General features: G+C 39.3%; 1 protein-coding gene across 10 annotated transcripts in view; it reads right to left on the reverse strand.

Moving 5' to 3' along the window:
* Zir (dedicator of cytokinesis) overlaps nucleotides 1-24,387 on the reverse strand; it is a 661,124-nt gene that overhangs the window by 176,563 nt on the left and 460,174 nt on the right. For all 10 annotated transcript variants that reach the window (XR_012967574.1, XR_012967573.1, XR_012967577.1 and 7 more), the window contains 2 exons: nucleotides 3,093-3,313; nucleotides 1,767-1,901 (listed from right to left, as the gene is read on the reverse strand). Coding sequence is in view for 2 of the 10 variants with exons in the window: in XM_076207846.1 (XP_076063961.1) it covers nucleotides 1,767-1,901; nucleotides 3,093-3,313 (356 nt within the window). In the remaining 8 variants the exon portion in view is untranslated. The remainder of the gene's footprint in view (nucleotides 1-1,766; nucleotides 1,902-3,092; nucleotides 3,314-24,387) is intronic.

Consider the following 24,387-nt stretch of genomic DNA (forward strand, 5'->3'; position numbering starts at 1 on the left):
AATCCCTCTATGTACTCATTTATATCTACCAAAAAAGCCTCCCTTTCCTCTATGCTCTTCATCCTACCAGGTCCATACGCACTTACAAAAACCCACATCTCCTTTCCCAGCTTCACCTTCATTTACATCAACCTTGATGAAACCTCCTTCTGCTCCACTACACACTTATTTATCTCCTCACTTACTAGTATAGCCACCCCTTCTCTTCCTCATCCCCTCTTCACTCCTGAGTACCTTCCAGCTACACTCCCAAACTCACAGTTGCCCTTTCCTTTCATTTTAGTTTCACTCAAAGCCAGTACATCCATCTTTCTTCTCATAAACATAATGCCTATCTCTTCCCTTTTACTCTCATCTGTACCACATCTACACACATTAAAAGACCCAAACCTTAGGGTACTGATCGGAAAACTCACAGACCCTCTTATGCCGTTTCTTCTTTTTTTAGAAATGACCTCTTTTGGGGCTACAGGTAGTAGGACTCCTAATCCCATCCCCGTCCCATTTTTTGTCGCCTTTTACGACTCAAGTGGAAAGACTTGGTGATAGCATTCTCTTCCCCCACCACAGGGTCGGTGAAAACAGGAAATGAATATTCAGAGAAATGGTACAGGACAGCAACAAGGGGTTGGAGGACAGCATAACGGAGGGACAGTCATAGTATAAAAGTGTCATCATTTCTCTATGCACAGAGTTTTCCTCTATCACAGACAAAATGATGTGTGGCTCTGGTCCATAGGGGCGCCCCATATAAACCCTAAAGTATCAACTAGCTATATAAATAGTTAGTTCATCCACATTTGGAGTATGCTGTTTTCGTATGGTCACCGAATCTCATTAAAGACATTGACAGACTGGAAAAAATACAATGGCGAGCCACAAAACTGATTCCAAATATCAAAAATAAATCATACGAAAATCGACTAAAACATATGAATCTGTTTTCCCTAAAAAAGCGTAGACACAGAGGTGACTTGATACAGGTCTTTAAAATTCAAAAGGGAATTGACATCAAAAGTGACAAAATTTTCACATTGAATGAGAATCAGACTAGAAACAGTGGTCGCAAATTGTCCGGAAATAGATTCAATTTGGAAGTAGGTAGAAACAACTTTGCCAACCATGTAGTTAATGAATGGAATAAACTTCCTGCACAGGTAGTGCAATGTAGTTCAGCTCGAAGCTTTAAGAATGATTTAGATAAACAGCTAAGCAAGATGCTGTAATGATTATAATTTATTTCATATTTGTTTTTGATTTGTTATCATTTGTCTGTTTTGATTTTCATTTATTATTAGTTATACGTCAATTCATTATTATTTACTATTTACCTGTTCGTTTATTATCTAACTATACCTATGCATTTATTTATGTATTTTATTTGTTATTTACATTATTATAGTTTTTATCTATTAATTTATTAATTTTTTTTTCGCATCCGACCTAGATATGGACCAAAAGGTCTCCTGTCGGCATGCTCCGCCTTTGTAATCCTTTGTAACTGCATGCTACTTTGCCACAATAACATACAGCCAATACATTCATTTTTGTCCACCTTTGAATATACAAGCACTCAAGTCCTCTGGCACAGGCCCCTCCCTTAGGCACACATCAAACAACCTCATTAGCCAACCCACTATCACAGTTCCTCAACATGACACCTATCCAACCCAGGCACCTTACCAATTTTCATCACTTTCATTATTCTTTTTATATATTTTCTATACAAATAAAGAAATAATCAAATGCACACAATAAAAATCTACCTTTGCCACAAGAGCACGTTGTGTATTAAACATGTTGGTAAGAGATGAAGTTGACTGGTTGGAAGCCAAAGAATGCAGCAAAACACGAAACACAACACTAAGTAGACCTTGTAAATGGTCAGCTTCTGTCAAAACCTGTAATGAAAAGAAAATACCTGTAAAACTGCATCTAAGTCAAAATTTTCTGACAGACAGTAATTTTATGACATAGCTTTACTTCTCTTTTCTTTTCTTTGTACCTCTCATATGACTCCCTCATCCTATTTTGTAACCAATCTGTGAAAGCTCGCGTCTTTTCTTCTATAACCTTCTTTGTCTCCTCATCCCACCATTCACTACCCTTTCTTCTATTTCCTCCTGTCTTTCTTGTTCCACACACCATCTTTGCACACTTTGTGACTCTCTCCTTGAACCATCCCCATTCCTCCTCCACACCTAGCTCTAATCTTTCCTTCACTCCCTCCCACTCCTCCTTCAGCTTCTTCTTGTACTCCTTCTCCTTTTCATTTTCATTTAAAGAGTTCACTCTAATCACCTCCCTACCTTTTGTCCTTTTCCTCTTCCTCCATCTATCCTCCACTCTCAACTTACCTTCCACCAAAAAATCTGATATTCCCCCACCCTCTCCCCTTAGCACATGTACATCCTTAACTCTTTCTACCATAATCTTATTTACCACTACATAGTCCATTAACGTGCTATCTACCACCCTCTCCCATGTGTACTTATGCTTGACTTTCTTCCGAAACACTGTATTTGCTATCATCAACTCTCTTTCTAGACACATTTCCACCATCAACTCTCCACTACGATTCTTTCCTGCAAGATGAAAAGTGAAGCTCCCCATTTTTAAAATCTGTCAACCCCCTCACCTCCATCTAGAGGTACAGCCCTGAAGAGCATTTGGTCTCTGGATTGGGCCAAAGATATTTCCCTATTAACTTCAAGTGTGTTTCTTACACTCTTTCACACATGACTGCTCTTCTCTTCCTACCACTTTCAGTTGGTGACATAAAAACAGTCTAACACTGACACAACACAAACAACAGTCAAAAGTTTCTTCCTAGAGAGATCTGTGGGAGGTTCTAAGGACAGATGCCAGCCACTGTGGGGCTGTCAGTTTCCCACTTTGTGAAACTCGAAGCAACACTTGATTGACTGATTGTACAAGTAAATTTTACTCTAACACTAAAGAATGATGAGTGGCTTCAGTTGATAGCAATGGCTCAAAAACAGTCCATTAGTACTGACTGCATGTCACTATGGAGTCAATACCCCAGTATGGGTATCAAGTAGAAGATTGAAATACACTGATGTCTGATTTACCTGCACAATATTTTCCAATGTATCTAGGATAATCATGTTGGCTTCAGCTGCAAGGTGCCCCTCCACCTGCAACTCTTGGTCAAGCTCATGCATGAGGGATCGCTCAGAATCCTGGTTGTGATGCTGCTGGTGATGATGGTGATGGTGGCCACGCCACGGGAAAGTGTCTTTTCTCCAGCGTAACCTCTCACCTGTTCCTGAGGGGGATGGTGGGTTTCGATCTGAAAATGAGGCATTTAATGTTGTTATATGTGTATACAAAGTCATATATATACATATATATCTTTAACCATTAATCCCATATATTACAGAGTGAATATATACATGTACTTATTATAAAAGGGTGTATTCGAGAAATGTATTAAACTGCATGCTTTTTGTAACCATACTACAAATAGATTCAGCAGACTCATTATGAATCATTAACAAAGATGATGAAAAGAGAAAAATTAATGAGCAAAAAAGGACATCAATGATGGTAAGGCTTGGGCAACTTGACGCATACAAAACAGATTCCACACATTTTAAAACAGCTTCAGAAATAATGTTATTAGAACATATGCAAATACATTATGAAGAAAATTTATTACCACTTCATTATTAACTAGCTGCTTATAAGATTATTAAGCTCATTCATAAAAAGTGTTCTTTCTAACAACTACAATACATATTAAACATTTCTGAAGCTTAAAAATAATCAAATCTCAACACATTTTGACCAAGCTATGGGTTATATTTCCTTCCTCACAGAAAAAATTAAATGGGTTACAATAATGCCATTCACAGCAGCCACAGAAAGCTAACAGATACCAAAAACAGCTCTGGTTAAACACAATTTTTAGGCAAATAAATCAAGTCTTCATAACTACAATTATCATTAGATTGGTTTTAACTACTACAATTACAGCATCCATCATACATATCTAAACCTTATGTGAATGTACACATGAATATACATACATTGTATATATCTAGATTTCTAAAATATTTTCTGACAAGGTATCTCATACAACTTCTTTAAAACCTATGGAGGGAAAAACAACAAAGAAAGCAAGAAGGGGGAAAAAATGCAAAGGTAAAATGTTAACAATGACAAATAATGCCCCAAGTTTCAATGCCTGAAATCCTGCAGCACAATAGTACTGAGCAACAGCTTTTCAAACCTCCCACTGATCTCTGCTCAGTTATCAAACCTTTACCCCAGGTCTCTTGCAGAAGACCTACAGCTCCTAGGTGACCAGCAACAACCACATAACAAACCAAATACAGCACTCAACACCAAGATCAACAGCAAAATACAGGTCCTGGTGTGACAGCATCTATGTCATGAGACCAACTACCAACCCCCAAAGGAGTTAGGAGCACTGTCACAAGATACCCTTGCCATGAATCCCTGGGCAGCTTTGATTGCCTGGGATTTTCAACATTGAAGGATGATTATCTGTCGATCATCCCTCTTCTCCTTCTATCAGCTGGAAATGTACAGAACAACATGGCTTGTCTTTTAAGGGGTGCATTTTCACGCCCACACCATAATGCGCCTAATTCGAAATGAGGAGCATTAAAAAATGAGCACCTACAAAAAATAAAAGTTTACCACAGAATGAAGCCGAGCATTGTGGTATATTCATCGAGTAAACCTCCTGTAATATTCACATGTTTAGTGTGTCATGATTCAATTCCAACAGTATGACAAAAATGCTCGCCTAGCAGTCATGAAGAAAATTTAGGTGAGTACTTTTTTGCTCACCTGCATTTTTTTTAGAACAAGGACTGGAGCACTCTTGGACCCACCACAAATTACAGGAGTCTGTCAAGCTCCAAACCCATCATCATGAGCCATCAGATAAAGGGCTCATTTCAATGCAACAAAATTTTGTTACACTGATGTTTAAATCAACAAAATACTGACAAACTAGAATTTAATTTTCTAATAAGGGTGCCGGCAACTTCTGAAAGGCTTGGCAAGGGTGCCTCAAGCCAGAAAAGTTTGGGAACCACTGGTCTAAAGAAAAAATAGACCTCTAAAAATTAAACTAAGGTCTGAAATGATAGCAGAAGTACTAACAAAAACAGCAAAGTTGGCAATAAGTGAAAATTACAAAAATAGATGGATAAAAAAGGAAATGAGTGATGAGGAAAAAGAGAAAGGCACTAAAAAATGAAGTTAATGAAAATAACAAGATAAGAACAGAGACTGAAAAGAGCGATTTCTTTTTGAGTGCTGGACTTAAGGCTACTTCTGACCCAGGGCAGTGGACAAGATGCAGGGATGTCCCATCAATCCCTCCTCTGATCCTGCTACAAGCGCAGTGTCATCAGCAAACAACAGCTGGCTCACCTCCCACTTTTCTCCATTTTCTTTAATCATCTCCAACCCCTGACCCACTACCCTTGCATTCACCTCTCACACCTCCCCATCCATGTAAAGATTCAACAGCCAGGGAGACATAACACATCCCTGATGAAGTCCCACCTTTACCTCAAACCATTCACTCTCCATTTCTAATCCTAACACAAGCTCTACTATCGTAAAAACTCTTGACTGCTCTTAACAGCTTTCCTCCTGATGAGGAAAAAGAGAAAGGCACTGAAAAATGAAGTTAATGAAAATAACAAGAGAAGAACAGAGACTGAAAAGAACGATTTCTTTTTGAGTGCTGGACTTAAGGCTACTTCTGACCCAGGGCAGTGGACAAGATGCAGGGATGTCCCATCAATCCCTCCTCTGATCCTGCTACAAGCGCAGTATCATCAGAAAACAACAGCTGGCTCACCTCCCACTTTTCTCCATTTTCTTTAATCATCTCCAACCCCTGACCCACTACCCTTGCATTCACATCTCACACCACCCCATCCATGTAAAGATTCAACAGCCAGGGAGACATAACACATCCCTGATGAAGTCCCACCTTTACCTCAAACCATTCACTCTCCATTTCTAATCCTAACACAAGCTCTACTATCGTAAAAACTCTTGACTGCTCTTAACAGCTTTCCTCCTATCCCATATATCTGCAGTACCTCCCACAGTGCCTTCCTGTCTACCCTGTCATAAGCCTTTTCCAGATCCATAAAGGCCAAAAAACATCCTTACCTTTTCCTATAGTTTTCTCACATATCTGCCTTATCACAAAAATCTGATCTACACAACCCCTACCTGTGCTAAACCCACACTGTTCCTCACTTATTACTCCCTCTGTTCCTCTCCTAATCCTCTCAATCAAGACCCTCCCATAAGCCTTCCCAACTACACTCAACAAGCTGATCCCTCTAAAACTACTACACTCACACTTGTCCCCCTTTCCCTTGTAAAGCGGAACTATACAGGCACTCCTCCAGTCCTCTGGCACTCTACCCTCTCTTAAACAAACATTAAATAACCTCACCAGCCAGTCCACCATAACTGTACCTCCTTTCTTCAGACATTCTGCATGGCATCCATCCAACCCAGGTGTCTTACCTGCTCTCATCATCTTAACAGCTGCTTTCACTTCATCCTTCCCCATTTCTCCTTCATTTTCCTCACTCATCACTCTCATTTTCTTAGCGCTTCCCACTGCAACTACCTTTCCCTCCCTATCCTCCTTCATATTTAGCAACTCCAGACAATACTCTGCCCACCTTCCTCTCACTGTCTTCTCTTCCATTATCAACTCTCCATCTGCACCTTTTACCTTTTCTTCTCTACTTGATTCGTCTCCTCTTCCTCCTTTAATTTCCTTCCAAAACATCTTTTTATTACTTTCAAAATTTTGTCATACTCTTACCCCATTTCACATCTGCTCTCCTCTTTGCTTCCTTTATCTTATGCTTAACTTCCCTTCTCTTTACTTAGTACCTCTCATACGATTCCCTCATCCTAATTTGCAGCCAATTTATGAATGCCTGCTTCTTCTCTTCTACACCCTTCTTTGCTTCCTCATCCCACCACTCACTACCTTCCTTCTATTTCTTCCCGCCCTCCTTGTTCCACACACCATCTTTGCACACCTTATGACTCCCTTCTTGAACCATCCCCATTCCTCCTCCACTCCTAGTTCAACTCTATCCTTTACTCCCTCCCACTCCTCTTTCAGCTTCTTCTTATACTCATTCTCCTTTTTTTTTCTCATTTAACCCCTACCATACGGTGCCGCACACGTAGGCGTCATGAGGAGCCAGTGGATTCACGACAATGCCATATCGGCGTCTTGATTATATTTATTGTAGTTGCCCCTGTGTTTTTACATTCTCCTTAATGTGCCCTTAATCCCATTCTCTGTGGTTTTCAAAATTCACAGGTGAAAGAGAGAATGATCGATGTAAGCGGTGACTATATTTTATGATGCGAGTATCATTACGACACGTCGTACGGCTGGCATTGGCTGCTGCCCGTGAGATTTAAGTCCTGGAGTGAAGTGGTTAAGCAGTTCACTCTAAGTACCTCCCTACCTTCTGCCCTTTTCCTCTTTCTCCACCTATTCTCTACTCTCAATTTACCTTCCACCAGAAAATGATCTGATATTCCCCCACTCTCTCCCCTTGGGACATGTACATCCTTAACTCTTCCTACCATACTCCTGGTCACCACTGTATAGTCCATTAATGCTCTGTCTACCACCCTTTCATCCACCACCCTCTCCCATGTGTACTTATGACAAAAGAAAGAATATAGATTTAATATATCTAGACTTTGCAAAAGCTTTTGTTACCATCCCACACGAAAGACTACTTACTAAATTAGCTTCACACGGAATAAGTGGTAGCCTATTAAGTTGGACTAGTAATTGGTTGAATGATCGAAAACAGAGAGTTGTTTTAAATGAAAAAACTTCTAGATGGAAAAATGTTACAAGTGGAGTTCCTCAGGGTTCCATTCTTGGACAGCTTCCATTCATAGTGTACATAAATGATATAGACCATGGGCTAAAATCTACGGTTTCCAAATTTGCTGATGATACAAAACTTTGCAGAATGGCAAATGATCACTTAAACCAATTAGATATTCAATAAGATTTAGATAGCAATGGTCTGAAAGATTTAGATTGCAATGAAGATTTAGATAGCAATAGTCTGAAAAATGGCAAATGAAATTTAACACAAGTAAATGCAAGGTAATGCACATAGGTAAAAATAACAGTAAGTACGATTACAAGTTATTTGGAAATTCGTTAACAAAAGACAATAGTGAAAAAGATCTCGGCGTAATTATCAGTAACGATCTCAAATCATCCAAGCAGTGTATTTCAGTCTCTGAGAAAGCAAATAAGACTCTAGGACTGATTCCGCAATATTTTGCCTTTAAATGTCCATCACTTATTAACAAGTTATATAAATCGTTAGTTTGTCCACATTTGGAATATGCTGTTTCTGTATGGTCACCGAATCTCATTAAAGACATTAACAGACTGGAAAAAGTACAACGGCAAGCCACAAAACTGATTCCAAATATCAAAAATAAATCATACGAAAATTGACTAAAACATATGAATCCGTTTTCCCTAAAAAAACGTAGACTCAGGGGTGACTTGATACAGGTCTTTAAAATTCTAAAGGGAATTGACATCAAAAGTGACAAAAATTTCACACTGAATGAGAATCTGACAAGAGACAATGGTCTCAAACGGTCCAGAAATAGATTCAATTTGGAAATGGATAGAAACAACTTCGCCAACTGTGTAGTTAATGAATGGAATAAACTTCCTGCAGAGGCAGTGCAATGTAGTTCAGTTCGAAGCTTTAAGAATAATTTAGATTAACACCTAAGCAAGATGCTGTAATGATTATAATTTATTTTATATTATTTGTTTTTGTTTTGTTACTATTTGTCTGTGATTTTCATTTATTATTAGTTATATGTCAATTTATTATTATTTACTATTTACCTGTTTTTGTATTATTTAACTATACCTATGCATTTATTTATGCATTTCTTTTGTTATTTACATTATTATAGTTTTTATTTATTTATTATTATTTTGATTTTTTTCGCATCCGACCTAGATATGGACCAAAAGGTCTCCTGTCGGCATGCTTCACCTTTGTATTCCTTTGACTTTCTTCCTAAACACTGTATTTGCTATCAACTCTCTTTCGAGACACATCTCCATCATCAATTCTCCACTATGATTTTTACCTGGAAATCCATAATTCCCAATCACTCCATCTATTGGTTCATTTCCTACCCTAGCATTAAGGTCTCCCAATACAACTACATTGACATTTCTTCCTAATCCCTCTATGCAATCATTTATATCTACCCTAAAAGCCTCCCTTTCCTCTATGCTCTTCTCACTACCAGGCCCATACATACTTACAAAAACCCACATCTCCCTTCCTAGTTTCACGTTCATCCATATCAACCTTGATGAAACCTCCTTCCACTCCACTACATGCTTATCTTATCTCTTCATATATATATATATATATATATATATATATATATATATATATGCAGTCAATCACATCACCGTGATACAAAAATGCAAAATAACCACAGGAGAAGGGAAACTTGTAGACAGTAAGTACTTTCGTATATTACATCTTCAGTCTGAAGATGTAATATATGAAAATACTTACTGTGTACAAGTTCCCCTTCTCCTGTGGTTATTTTGTGCATATATATATGAAAGTAGTAGAGCTTGCATTAGGATTAAAAATAGAGAGAGTGAATGGTTTGAGGTAAAGGTGGGACTTCATCAGGGGTGTGTTATGTCGCCCTGGCTGTTCAATCTTTACATGGATGGGGTGGTGCGAGAGGTGAATGCAAGGGTAGTGGGTCAGGGGTTAGAGATGATTAAAGAAAATGGAGAAAAGTGGGAGGTGAGCCAGCTGTTGTTTGCTGACGACACTGCGCTTGTAGCAGGATAAGAGGAGGGATTGAGGAAGTTAGTGACAGAGTTTGAGAGGGTGTGTGAAAGAAGGAAGCTGAAGATAAATATGGGCAAAAATAAGGTGATGAGATGTACAAGGGGAGAGAGTGACAGTAGGCTGGAAGTGAGCATTAAGGGTGAGAAAATGGAGGAAGTGGATAGTTTCAGATACTTGGGTGCGAATGTGACAGGAAAGGGAGGAGTGAGGGTGGAGGTAGAATGTAGATTGAAAGAAGCAAGTAAATGCCTTGGTGGATTAAAAAGTGTAATGAGAAATAGACATCTGGCAATGGAGGCTAAGAGGTTATATGAAGGAGTGATTGTGCCAACAGCACTGTATGCGGCAGAAACATGGAACATAAGAGAGGAAGAGAGGAGTTTGAATGTATTTACCTAGTTGTATTTACCTAGTTGTATTTTACGGGAAGGGGAGCTATGCTTGTGGGGTCCCGTCTTCATATCTCATTTTATCTAAACTATTTTTGAATTCATGTATTGTTTTTGCACACACCACTTTCTCATCTAACTTGTTCCAACTGTCTATTACTCTGTGAGGAAAGCTGTTCTTTTTCAAATCTCTTCTATAGCTGTCTTTTTTTATTTTCTTTCCGTGTCCTCTTGTATTTCTGTCATCCCATTTTATCAGATTCTCTCTATCAGTAATTTCTATGCCTTTCATGATTCTGTAAATAGCTATCAAATCTCCTCTCTCTTCTTTGCTCTAGTGTCTGTAGTTCAAGTTTTTCTAGTCTCTCTTCATATGATAGTTTTGAGAGTGTTGGTGCCAATTTTGTAATTGCTCTTTGTATTCTTTCAAGTTTTTTTATACATTTTTTTGTACTTGGTGACCATATCATTGCTGCATATTCCAATCTTGGTCTTATCAGGGTGATTAGGATTTTCTTCACCATTTCTTCATCTAGGTATGTAAATGCAACTTTGATTGTTCTTATTAAATTATAAGTTTCTCCAAAAATCTTATTTATATGTTTCTCAGGTGACATATTATTCATAACAATGACTCCCAGGTCCTTCTCATTTTCTACTTTTTTTATTCCTTCTTCTCCCAATTTATATGCTCCTGTTATTCTGTTTTTGCTTTTTCCAAATTCCATTATACTACATTTTTTTGTATTGAACTCCATCTCCCACTTCCTACTCCATTCTTGTACTTTATTTAGATCTCTCTGTAGTGATTCACAATCTTCTTCAGTTTTCACTCTTTTCAGTAGTTTTGCATCATCTGCAAAGAAGCTCATATAGCTTTCAATTCCTTCATCCATATCATTAATATATAATATATATAGCAAACATTATTGGGGCCAGAACTGTTCCCTGCGGAACACCGCTTATTACTTCATCCCATTTTGAGTGCTGGTTTCTTATCACTACTCTCATTTTTCTTTCTTGCAAAAAGTCCTCCATCCAATTTAGTAGTTTGGCCTGTATTCCTCCTTGAGTTTCTAATTTCTTAAGCAACTTCTTATGTGGTACTTTGTCAAAAGCTTTCTTTAGATCTAAAAATGCACAGTCCGCCCATCCATCTCTTTCTTGTATTATATCTATTAGCCTTGAATAGAAACATATTAAATTGGTGACGCATGATCGTCCTTGTCTGAATCCAAATTGCCTTGGATTTAACACTTTGTTTTTTTCTAAATATTTTACCCATCTACTTTTGATAATTCTTTCACAAATTTTTGCTATTGTACTTGTTAGAGAGACTGGTCTATAGTTGGTAGGTTCTTCTTTATTTCCTCCTTTATATATAGGTACTATATTTGCTTTTTTCCAATCTTCTGGAACTTTTCCTTCTTTCAAGGAACTGTTTAGTATGCTATGTATTTTGTCTGCCAGTTCATTCCTGCATTCTTTCAGTATCCAGTTTGCTATTTCATCTGGTCCATGCGATTTTCTGACATCAAGATTACTCAAGTGTGTTAATATTTCATTCTTTGTTACTTCTATTTCTTCCATAGGGGGGACTTTCTCTTTCCATTCGTTCTCTTCAGGTTGTATGTTCTCCCTTGTAAACACTGATTTAAAATGTTTGTTCATAATTTCCGCCATTTCTACTTCCTCAGTGTATTCAACTCTCTCCTGTCTTAATTTCTCCAAGTCTTGTTTGTTTTTCAGTTTATCGTTTACAAATCTGTAGAATAGTTTTGGTTGATCTTTACACTTTTCTATGATATCTTTTTCATATTTTCTCTTTTCCTCTCTGCACATTTGTACATATTCATTTCTATAACAGGTATATATTTTCCATTTTTCAGGTCTTCTGTCTTTTTTCCATCTGGTCCAGGCTTTGTCTCTTTTGTCTTTTAACTCCCTACAACTTTTGTTGTACCAGCTTTTTACATATTCTTTTTCTTGTTTTTGTCTTGGGACATACTTTTCCACTCCTTTTTTGTCAATTTTTGTCAAAATATTCCATTTCTCTTCTACTGTTGTTTCTTCTTTGTATATTTCTTCCCAGTTTTCCTTTTGAAAGAATTCTCTTATTTTATCAAAGTTTGTTTTTTCATACATCATTCTTCCTTTTCTATATTGTTCATTTCTTTTCATATATTTTTCTTCATTAAGTTCCAGTTCAATCAATATGTGGTCACTTTTACTTATTGGTGTTTTATATTCAATTTTGTCCACTATTCTAGGTTCGGATGTAATTACTAGGTCTAGTCTCGATGGATCTTCCTCATTTCTATACCTAGTGTTCTCCTGTATCCATTGTGTCATTGTATGGTCAGTAACCATCTCAAGTAGAGCATTTCCCCATGAGCCGTCTCCACCCTTTACTGTCATTTCTTCCCAGTAGATTTCTTTGTAATTGAAGTCGCCCATCATAACTATTTTTCCTCCATCTTCCATTATCTTGTTTAATGTTATCTTTGTGTCCTCTAACATACTTTTATGTTCACTCTCTTCCCATGAGGCTGTTTTTGGGGGCACATAATTTATCACAAAATTTCTGCTCTTCTTATCTCTGTCTTCTACTTCCATCATTATCATCTCTACTGTATTCTTTCCATATGTGACACACTTCACGTTTATATCCTTCTTAGTCAGGAACATAACTCCACCCCCTTCCTTTTTCACTCTGTTTCTAATCCAATAATTATATGCATCATGTCCTACACTGTTGGGTGGTAGTGGACCTTTTAATTTTGTTTCTACAATTCCCATTATGTCTGGTTCTTTTTCTTTCAAATAATCATTCAGCTCATTCAATCCTGTCATTAATCCATCTATATTTGTGTAAGACACTCTTAGTTTTCTGCCACTTCCATTGTGTTCTCTGTTTCCCTTTTGTTTTTCTCTTGTATGTCGACTTTCTTTAGTTTCATATTCACTACTCTCCAATAGAATCTCTCTTTTTCTGACTCCGTTCTTATCTCGTTTTTTTCCTTTGCTTCAAGTCTTTTCTGTTTTTCTTCCTCTCTTTCCTCTTTATTCATTTCCCTCTTTATCCATACCTTTTTATATTGTTCACTTGTTGCTAGTTTCCCTGTTTTGGATAAGATATTCTCTGCCGTAGTTTGTGACCTGAATTTAATCTTAATTGGTCTGGTCTTGTCTGTACTATATTTCCCGAGCCTGAATTTCTCTTCGATTTGTTTCATTATTTCTGGTTCATCTTCCTGAACTAATTCTAGTAAATTTCTTACTTTTTCATTTTCCTCTTTGATTCTTGTGGTTCTATCTGGGTTATGTTTCTCCTCCATTCCTAATATAATTATACATTTCTTTCTGTCTGCTAAGTCTCTTACTATATTTTCCTTCTGTCTCATCACTTTAATAACTGAGTTTTCAGTTTGTTCATTCATTTGCTGTCTGATTATGTCAGTGAATGCAACTTTGCTATTTTCATGAATTTTTTTCCAACCCTCCTTGTTCTCCTTATTATTCTCCTTTAACCACTTCAGTACGGGACTTAAATCTCGCGGGCAGCAGCCAATGCCAGCCATATGACGTAACGTAATAATATTCGCATCATAAAATATAGTCACGGCTTATATCGATCGTTCTCTCTTTCACCCGCAAATTTTGAAAACCACAGAGAATGTGATTCAGGGTGCATTTGGGAGAATGTAAAAACACAGGGGCGACTACAATAAATATAATCAAGACGCCGATATGGCAGCGTCGCGAATCCACTTGCTCCTCATGACGCCTATGTGTGCAGCACCGTATGGAAGGGGTTAAGACTTTATTCTCATCTTTTACTTCTTTTAACTGTTTTTTTAATTCTTCAATTTCCTTAGTTAAGTTTTTGTTCGCCTTCTCTAGTTCTTCCAATTTTTCAACTCTGCGTATAATGTTGTTAACATGACCGAACCTACGCTCCAAGTCCTCGATCATCTTATCGACCTTCTCTTCTAGTCTTGTCAGTCGGGGGGGGGGGGGGGGTTGTGTCCCCCCCACCCTCTTTAAATCCCTGGAAAATATTCTCATCATCTACTGTATTGCTCTTATCTATACTTCTAATCTTTACATTTTTGTTAGACATTTCATCATCGCTAAATTGGTCTGGCCCTCGTTTGTTTAGATTTCGTCTGCCTGCCTGGGCCAAGTCCTCACCTTCCTCATTTCCTTCCTTACTAGGCTAGATGGAGTGAGAAATGAGGAGGTGAGGAGAACTGGGGTGGAAAGGGAGTGGGAGATAGGGTTGATGAAAGAGTATTGCGATGGTTTGGACACATGGAAAGAATGAGTGAAGAAAGATTAGTTAAAGATGTGTGGAAGGCAGAGGTAGAAGGAGTGAATATGAGGGGGCGTCCTAGGATGAGATGGATGGATGGGGTGAAAGGGGCATTACAAAAGAGAGGAATGTCTGTGGAGGAAGGATGGGAGAGGACAGAAGATAGGGGTGAATGGAGAAGGTTTGTGTATGGATGATGCTGTGATGCATGAGGGGGAGTGGGTGGGGAATGGGGGGTGAGGAAGTCTGTATGAAAAAATTTGAGATTTCTCCCCGTCTTCTCCTTTTCTGCCTGAGGGGATGGAGAGGGGGGAGGGGGTCACTGAATTTATGAAGCAGCCTTGCTGTGGATGTGCTGTGTCTTGCAACACTGCTTCTGACCCAGGGCAGTGAACAGGATGCAGGGATGACCCGTTATCCAGGAGGTGCCAAGATAAGAGGGAGGGAGGAGGGTGGAGGGGAGTGAAATATATAGGAAATGGAATGGGTGGGAGTGGTTTCTATGCCTTTTTTTTTGGCTACCCCTCCCCGTGTAAGGGGAAAAAAGTCTTGAGTATATGTATGTATATACATATATATATATGTATATACATATATATATACAGATAAACGTCGACTTACGATGGCCGCGACAATGATTCATTCTCTGTGGTTTTCAAAATTTATGTATATACATACATACATATATATATATATATATATATATATATATATATATATATCTATATATATGTGTGTGGAAGGGTGGTGAGATAAACACCGAGTAATGTTGGAGTGTAATTTTACTGACGTTTCGTTCTTAACAGGACTTCTTCAGAGTATGAGTACATAAGCATAAAATCAACATATATACACGAGTTCATGTCCGCGTTCCTGCTAACCCACGCCACTCGATTCCGCTTGTTTCCTCATCTCCCGGCGGATGAGTCGTCCGGACATTTGAGACAGTTTGATGAATCCGTCCCTGTGATTAAGGCAAGGCTGAGATGCTATATATGCTGCCTCAACTAGTTTCCTCTTTTTCTTTTCTAACCCCTGTTGTAAAATCTCTACCCCGCTCCAGTTGGGAAGGTGTCCAAGTTGGTCCAAATGAACCACCAATGCGTTGGAAGTGCGGTGGGCTTTTAGGTCGTTCTTGTGTTCGTATGTTCGCTTGCGTAGACCTCTCCCAGTTTCTCCAAAGTAGCTCAATTCACAGCTGCTACATGGTATTTTGTATACCATGCTATTAGTGATGTTGTCTTTTCTCTCCTTACCTCTCACTATTTCACCAATTTTCATGCTGGATGAGCTGGCAATCTTCAATCCTGTGTTGCGTAGTAGGTGTCCTAATTCTTCCGTGTGCTTGGAACTGGGAACCACGATGAAGTCACCTTCCTTATCTTCCTTAACCTCATCCTTTTTATCCAATGTTCTGAGTGCTATTTTTCTCAAGCTGTGTAACAATCCTTCCGGGTACCTGAGATCTGTGAAGACTTTAAAAATATATTTGACCTCTCTATCAATATGCTCCTCACTGCATACCCGGAATGCCCTAAGAAAAAATCCAATTATTACTCCTCTCTTGGTTCTCTCGCTGTGTGCCGAGAAGTAATGAATAAGGTCATTTTTGTTAGTTGCCTTTCTGTGGACCGAAAAACTCACCGTGCCATTGTCCTTTCTCCAGATTAGTACGTCTAAGAAAGGTACTTAAAGAACTCAGGTGAACTAATTGGGAGACTTAAGAATGTTGATTTTGCAGGAAAGGTTATGGTAAGCTATGATGTGACAGCTTTATTCACCCATGTCAGCGTGGAGGGGGCCCTAATTGCAGCCAAGGAAGCAATCGGCAGCACGGATGACCAGGATTTACCGGTGGGTAAAAATGATTTACTTAAATTAATCTCTCTATGTGTGAAGTTCGGACCCTTCATGTTCAACAATGAAGAATATTGTCAGATACGTGGCTTGGCAATGGGAAGTCCGCTAAGTGCAGTCCTAGCTTCGTTATACATGGAAGTCTTAGAAAGAGATCATTACATGAAGATAATCGGGAGAGGGACACATTGGTTTAGGTATGTAGATGACATTCTAGTCATTGCTCTAGAGAAGACCAATTTCTCTAAATTACTCAATAGGATGAACTCAGTGGACTCGGACATTCAGTTCACAGTGGAACACGAGGTGGACAAAAAGCTACCTTTCTTAGACGTACTAATCTGGAGAAAGGACAATGGCACGGTGAGTTTTTCGGTCCACAGAAAGGCAACTAACAAAAATGACCTTATTCATTACTTCTCGGCATACAGCGAGAGAACCAAGAGAGGAGTAATGATTGGATTTTTTCTTAGGGCATTCCGCGTATGCAGTGAGGAGCATATTGATAGAGAGGTCAAATATATTTTTAAAGTCTTCACAGATCTCAGGTACCCGGAAGGATTGTTACACAGCTTGAGAAAAATAGCACTCAGAACATTGGATAAAAAGGATGAGGTTAAGGAAGATAAGGAAGGTGACTTCATCGTGGTTCCCAGTTCCAAACACACGGAAGAATTAGGACACCTACTACGCAACACAGGATTGAAGATTGCCAGCTCATCCAGCATGAAAATTGGTGAAATAGTGAGAGGTAAGGAGAGAAAAGACAACATCACTAATAGCATGGTATACAAAATACCATGTAGCAGCTGTGAATTGAGCTACTTTGGAGAAACTGGGAGAGGTCTACGCAAGCGAACATACGAACACAAGAACGACCTAAAAGCCCACTGCACTTCCAACGCATTGGTGGTTCATTTGGACCAACTTGGACACCTTCCCAACTGGAGCGGGGTAGAGATTTTACAACAGGGGTTAGAAAAGAAAAAGAGGAAACTAGTTGAGGCAGCATATATAGCATCTCAGCCTTGCCTTAATCACAGGGACGGATTCATCAAACTGTCTCAAATGTCCGGACGACTCATCCGCCGGGAGATGAGGAAACAAGCGGAATCGAGTGGCGTGGGTTAGCAGGAACGCGGACATGAACGCGTGTATATATATGTTGATTTTATGCTTATGTACTCATACTCTGAAGAAGTCCTGTTAAGGACGAAACGTCAGTAAATTTACACTCCAACATTACTCGGTGTTTATCTCACCACCCTTCCACTCATTCTGTTGTCCTTCTGTCCAATATATATATATTTATAAAGGGAAACACAGGAAATAGAAAAGAAGGAAAAATAAAACAATTAAAAGTAACGTATACCAACATAGATGCATGATTATAGGATTAAATGAATTAAACCATTATCTGGTGGAAGAAAAACCAGATATAATGGGAATTGTGGGGACAAAATTACAAGGTCCACTACCACCAAATAGTGTTGGACAAGGTTTATATCATCAGTGGATTAGAAATGGAGAGGAAAAACAGGGAATCATGCTTTTGACTAAGAAAGGCATAAATGTGACAAAGATTACAGAAGGAAATAATAATGTGGAATTGATTATGATAAAAGGTGAAAATAGTGACATGAAAAGTAGAAAATATGTAGTGATATATGTGCCCCCAACAACATATTCTTGGAAAGAGAGTGACCATTCGAAAATGTTGGAAGACACAAAGCATACATTATATGACATACTGAAAGGAGGAAACTTAGTAATTATGGGTGACTTGGCTGTTGTTATTGTGGCAAAGTAGCATACAGTTGATACTTTAGGGTCTATATGGAGGCGCCCCTATGGACCAGAGCCACACATCATTTTGTCTATGATAGAGGAAAACTCTGTTCATAGAGAAATTATGACACTTTTATACTACGAATGTCCCTCCGTTATGCTGTCCCCCAACCCCTTGTTGCTGTCCTGTACCATTTCTCTGAGTATTCTTTTTCTGTGGTGAGGGAATTCCCTATGGTGGGGGAAAAGAATACTGCCACCAAGTTTTCCACTTGGATCGTAAGAGGCGAGAAGAAAGGGACGGGGATTGGGACTAGGCATCCTTCTCCTTGTAGCCCACAGGGCACATTCCTAAAAGTAAAAGCAAAGGCATAAGAGGGTCTGGAAGTTCTCGGACCAGCACCCTAAAGTTTGGGTCTTTTAATGTGCGGGGATGTGGTACAGATGAGAGTAAAAGGGAAGAGATAGGTAGTATGTTTGTGAGAAGAAAGATGGATGTGTTGGCTTTGAGTGAAACTAAGCTGAAAGGGAAGGGAGATTGTAAGTTTGGGAGTGTAAGTGGGAGGTTATCAGGAGTGAAGAGAGGGCGAGGGAGGGAAGGGGTGGCTATTCTAGTAAGTGAAGAGATAGGTAAATGTGTAGTGGAGTGGAAGGAGGTTTCCTCAAGGATAATGTGGATGAAGGTGAAACTGGGAAAGGAGATGTGGGTTTTTGTAAGTGCATATGGGCCTGGCAGTGAGAAGAGTGTAGAAGAAAGGGAGGTTTTTTGGATAGATTTAAATGTGTGCATAGAGGGTTTAGGGAGAAGTGTAAATGTAATGGTACTGGGAGACCTTAATGCTAGGGTAGGAAAGGATCCAATTGATGGAGTGGTTGGGAAATGTGGAGTTCCAGGAAAAAATCGTAGTGGAGAGTTGATGGTGGAAATGTGTCTAGAAAGAGAGTTGGTGATAGCAAATACAGTGTTTTGGAAGAAGGTCAAGCATAAGTACACATGGGAGAGGGTGGTGGAGGGAAGGGTGGTAGATAGAGCTTTAATGGACTATGTAGTGGTAAATAGGATTATGATAGGAAGAGTTAAGGATGTACATGTGCTAAGGGGAGAGGGTGGGGGAATATCAGATAATTTTTTGGTGGAAGGTAAGTTGAGAGTGGAGGATAGATGGAGAAAGAGGAAAGGGACAAAAGGTAGGGAGGTGCTTAGAGTGAACCCTTTAAATGAAGAGGAAAAGGAGGAGTACAAGAAGAAGCTGAAGGAGGAGTGGGAGGGAGTGAAGGATAGAGTAGAGCTAGGTGTGGAGGAGGAATGGGGATGGTTCAAGGAGAGAGTCACAAAGTGTGCAAAGATGGTGTGTGGAACAAGAAGGACAGGAGGAATTAGAAGGAAGGGTAATGAATGGTGGGATGAAGAAATGAAGAAGGTTGTAGAAGAGAAGAAGCGAGCTTTCACAGATTGGTTACAAAATAGGACGAGGGAGTCATAAGAGAGGTACAGAGAAAAGAAAAGAGAAGTAAAGAAAAAGGTAAAGGAGGCAAAGAGGAGAGCAGATGTAAAATGGGGCAAGAGTATGACAGAAAATTTTGAAAGTAATAAAAAGATGTTTTGGAAAGAAATTAAGAGAGGAAAAGGAGGCGAATCAAGTAGAGAAGAAAAGGTAAAAGGTGCAGATGGAGAGATGATAATGGAGGAGAAGGCACTAAGGGGAAGATGGGCAGAACATTTTAGGGAGTTGCTAAATGTGAAGGAGGATAGGGAGGGAAACATAGCTGCAGTGGGAAATGCTAAGAAAATGACCGTGATGAGTGAGGAAAATGGAGGAGAAATAAGGAAGGATGAGGTGAAGGCAGCAGTTAAGATGATGAAAGCAGGTAAGGCACCTGGTCTGGATGGATGCCATGCAGAATGTCTTAAAAAAGGAGGTACAGTGATGGTGGACTGGTTGGTGAGGTTATTTAATGTTTGCTGGAGAGAAGGTAGAGTGCCGGAGGACTGGAGGAGTGCTTGTATAGTTCCACTTTACAAGGGAAAGGGGGACAAGTGTGAATGTAGTAGTTTCCGAGGGATTAGCTTGTTAAGTGTAGTTGGGAAGGCTTATGGGAGGATCTTGATTGAGAGGATTAGGAGAGGAACAGAGGGAGTAATTGGTGAGGAACAGTGTGGATTTAGGACAGGTAGAGGTTGTGTAGATCAGATTTTTGTGGTAAGACAGATATATGAGAAAGCTATAGGAAAGGGGAAGGATGTTTTTTGGGTCTTTATGGACCTGGAAAAGGCTTACGATAGGGTAGATAGAAAGGCACTGTGGGAGGTTATGCGGTTATACGGGATAGGAGGAAAGCTTCTCAGAGCTGTCAAGAGTTTTTATGAGAGTAGTAGAGCTTGTGTCAGGATTAGAAATGGAGAGAGTGAGTGGTTTGAGGTAAAGGTGGGACTTTGTCAAGGATGTGTTATGTCACCCTGGCTGTTCAACTTATACATGGATGGAGTGGTGCGAGAGGTAAATGCAAGGGTAGTGGGTCAGGGATTGGAGATGGTTAAAGAAAATGGAGAGAGGTTGGAGGTGAGCCAGTTGTTGTTTGCTGACAACACTGCACTTGTGGCAGGATCGGAGGAGGGATTGAGGAAGTTGGTGACAAGAGTTTAGGAGAGTGTGTGATAGAAGAAAGCTGAAGATAAATGTGGGTAAAAGTAAGGTGATGAGATGTACAAGGGGTGAAAGTGGCAGTAATCTGGAAGTGAGCATTAAGGGAGAGCGACTGGAGGAAGTGGATAGTTTTAGATACTTGGGTGCAAATGTGGCAGGAAAAGGTGGAGTAAAGGTGGAGTAAAGGTGGAGGTAGAATGTACATTGAGAGAAGCGAGTAAATGCCTTGGTGGATTAAAAAGTGTAATGAGGAATAGACATTTGGGAATGGATGCTAAGAGGAGACTGTATGAAGGAGTGATTGTGCCAACAGCACTGTATGGAGCAGAAACATGGAACATACAAGAGGAAGAGAGAAGGAGTTTGAATGTGTTTGAGATGAGTTGTCTGAGAAGTATGATGGGGGTTACTAGGCTGGATAGAGTGAGAAATGAGGAGGTGAGGAGGAGAACAGGGGTGGAAAGGGAGTTGGGAGATAGGGTTGATGAAATAGTATTGCGATGGTTTGGACACATGGAAAGAATGAGTGAAGAAAGACTAGTAAAGGAGGTATGGAGGGCAGATGTGGAGGGAGTGAACATGAGGGGACGTCCTAGGATGAGATGGATGGATGGGGTGAAGGGAGCTTTGGGGAAGAGGGGAATATCTGTTGAGGAAGGACAGGAGAGGACAGAAGACAGGGGTGCATGGAGAATGGTTGTACATGGAAGATGTTGTGATGCATGAGGTGGAACGGACGGGGGGATGGGGGGTGAGGTAATGTGTGTGAGCAAAATTTTGACGCAGCCCGAAGGGATTTCTCCCCGTCCTCTACTTTATATGGGGGGACGGAGAGGGGGGGTCGCCGATTTAATGAAGCGGCCTTGCTGTGGATGTGCTGTGTCTTGCGACACTGCTTCTGACCCAGGGCAGTGGACAAGGTGCAGGGATGACCCGTCATCTAGGCGGTGCTAAGATGGGAGGGAGGGTGGAGGGGTGTGGAGTGTTTTCAGGGATGGAATGGGTAGGAATGATTTTATGCCTTTTCCTTTTTGGCTACCTCCCTGGTAAAGGGGAAAAAGCCTTGGTATATGTATGTATGTATGTTAACTCTAAAGAAATATGTTGGGAGATGACACTGAAAGGTGGAGAGGACCTTTGGGAAAATATACTACTGGACATAATCATTGAATACACAATGACGCAATGGAGAAGAAAGAAGACCAGATATAGAAATAATGAGGAACCGTTGAGACTAGACTTAATATTCATGTCAGAGCCTGAAACTGTGGACCACATATTACTTGAGCTCAATCTAAAAGAGGAAATTTACCTGGAAAGAAATGAGAAACAGAAAAGGAAGACTTATTAAAGTGGGATAAGAGAAAAACAAGGGGACATGAAAAGAAAATCCAGAGGGATAATTATAGAAGAGATCTGGAAGAAGAAGAAAAAAAAAAAAAAAAAAAAAAAAAAAAAAAAATCCACACAGTGTGGTGAAGTTTGGAACAAATTGGACAAAACAATTGTGTGTGCAAACACCATACAAGAATTTAACAAACTAGATGTTGTGAGATACAAAGACAGGTCACTACAAGCATAGCTCCCCTTCCTGTATAATACAACTAAATACACATGAATCAATCGATCCATTACCCTAAATTTCTATTACATAAAACCCATGGCTCCCAGTATATATAAGAAAATTACATCAACTACTTTATATTTAGCGTATTTTTCGGACCATAAGGTGCGGGAAAAATCCTTAAAATCGGCCAAAATCGGGTGGTGCGCCTTATGTGTGGCTTCAGTGCAAAAAAAATGCTTCGGATAGTGACGTACTATTTTGACACGTTTCGTAGCTATCCTGCCGACGGCGACAGTGCATGATAGGCCTAGCAAAAGTTACAACCAAGTTATAACCAAGATGCATGTATCTTGACAAGAAAATTGCGAAAACTTCGACAGTTTTCGGGTCCATGCCACAGCATTCATTCACGCTATCATGGCTATGACATGATAGCATTCACAACACAGACAGCCATTTTGCATTGGTATAGTCTCGCTCCACTCAGACTGTAGTCATTTGGGTATTTTTTTAGTTTCGATCATGGGCGGAAATGAAAATAAAAAATACCTTGCTACAAGCAAATATGCTAATGAATGAAGTCGGTAGCATAGGATCGGGACGCCAACGTCTCTCATGACAACGACAACGAGGACGAGCCGGATCACATTTAATTTGCAGGCAATGATTTATTAAACACAGGTTAGGTTAGGTTAGACGAATTTATCACCCTTTCATATCTTCAACGTCGGCATCTATCATAACAAACATGGCGTACCATTCGTCCAACACGACTTCGTTACTTACGAAATCTGTTTCAGCACATTTTTAGTTTTTTTTTATTTCCGCTCACAAAATTGCATATTACGTTGATACATTATAATTTACAAATTAATAATTAATTTTTATTGCTATATTGCGCCCATGGTCGAAACTAAAAATTTACCTTCATTTGTAATCTTGTGTTTTTAAGTGAATAGAGAATTCCGGGAATAAAACTGCTAATGTTGGTTTTATTCCCCACAATTCCCGTAATGTGTTTGTTGTTTTTTAGGATTATTGGCAGGGCAGACCGTCCATGGAGGTGGTCTGATTTCACTGACCAAAATAAAAATATATATCATTTATTTTTGTAATTTTGCTAAATCCCAACCGATTTTTCTCATTCAACAACGAAAATGTTGTTCTGAATGCACTCACATAAGCATGATTATCCGATGACGAGACCAGGTGCGCCTTATGGTCAGGTGCGCCTTATGTAAGGACAGGGAATAGCAAATTACGGGTGTGCCTTATGGTACGAAGTGCCTTATGGTCCGAAAAATATGGTACATTTAATTTGGTGCATGCCATGAGGTTTTATGAATTTAATTTCTATGTAAATTGAGAAGAAGAAAGGGTTATGAAACCTGGCAAAATACTAAAACTTCTGTACACTTTTTAACACGACTTAAATGAATAAAAGAATCATAAAGAGTAAGATACAAAATAAAATGTAAAACTAAATGCTCCTCTGCTTTAATCTTATAAATAATGTAAAACCAGCTGCTCTTCTGCTTCAAGCTTACAAAGGCTGATTTCATTCACATTCTTTAAATTCTAATCTAAAGTTAATGTTTACATTATAAGTCTATTAATACAAACCTGTTTTATAAGACAGGTTCTTCCTGAACACAGTCATTTTGAGCTGATCACAATGAGTTAGATGCAAAATGGTGTAGTTAATTTTCTCCCCTGGTATTCCTGGGTACTTAAGACTTAAAAATTTTGCATCTAATAGGCCATGGGCAGCTTGAAATGACTTTATTCAAGAAGAGCTATTTGTACTACAGAACAATAGTATATGAAGTCAATACATTACAATGAAACAGTTTATAACTGAAACTAACAGTTTTGAGATAGG

Source organism: Oratosquilla oratoria, chromosome 24 (assembly GCF_046742065.1).
Source record: "Oratosquilla oratoria isolate Oo_2021 chromosome 24, ASM4674206v1, whole genome shotgun sequence".
In the NCBI taxonomy this organism is placed as follows: Eukaryota; Metazoa; Arthropoda; class Malacostraca; order Stomatopoda; family Squillidae; genus Oratosquilla; species Oratosquilla oratoria.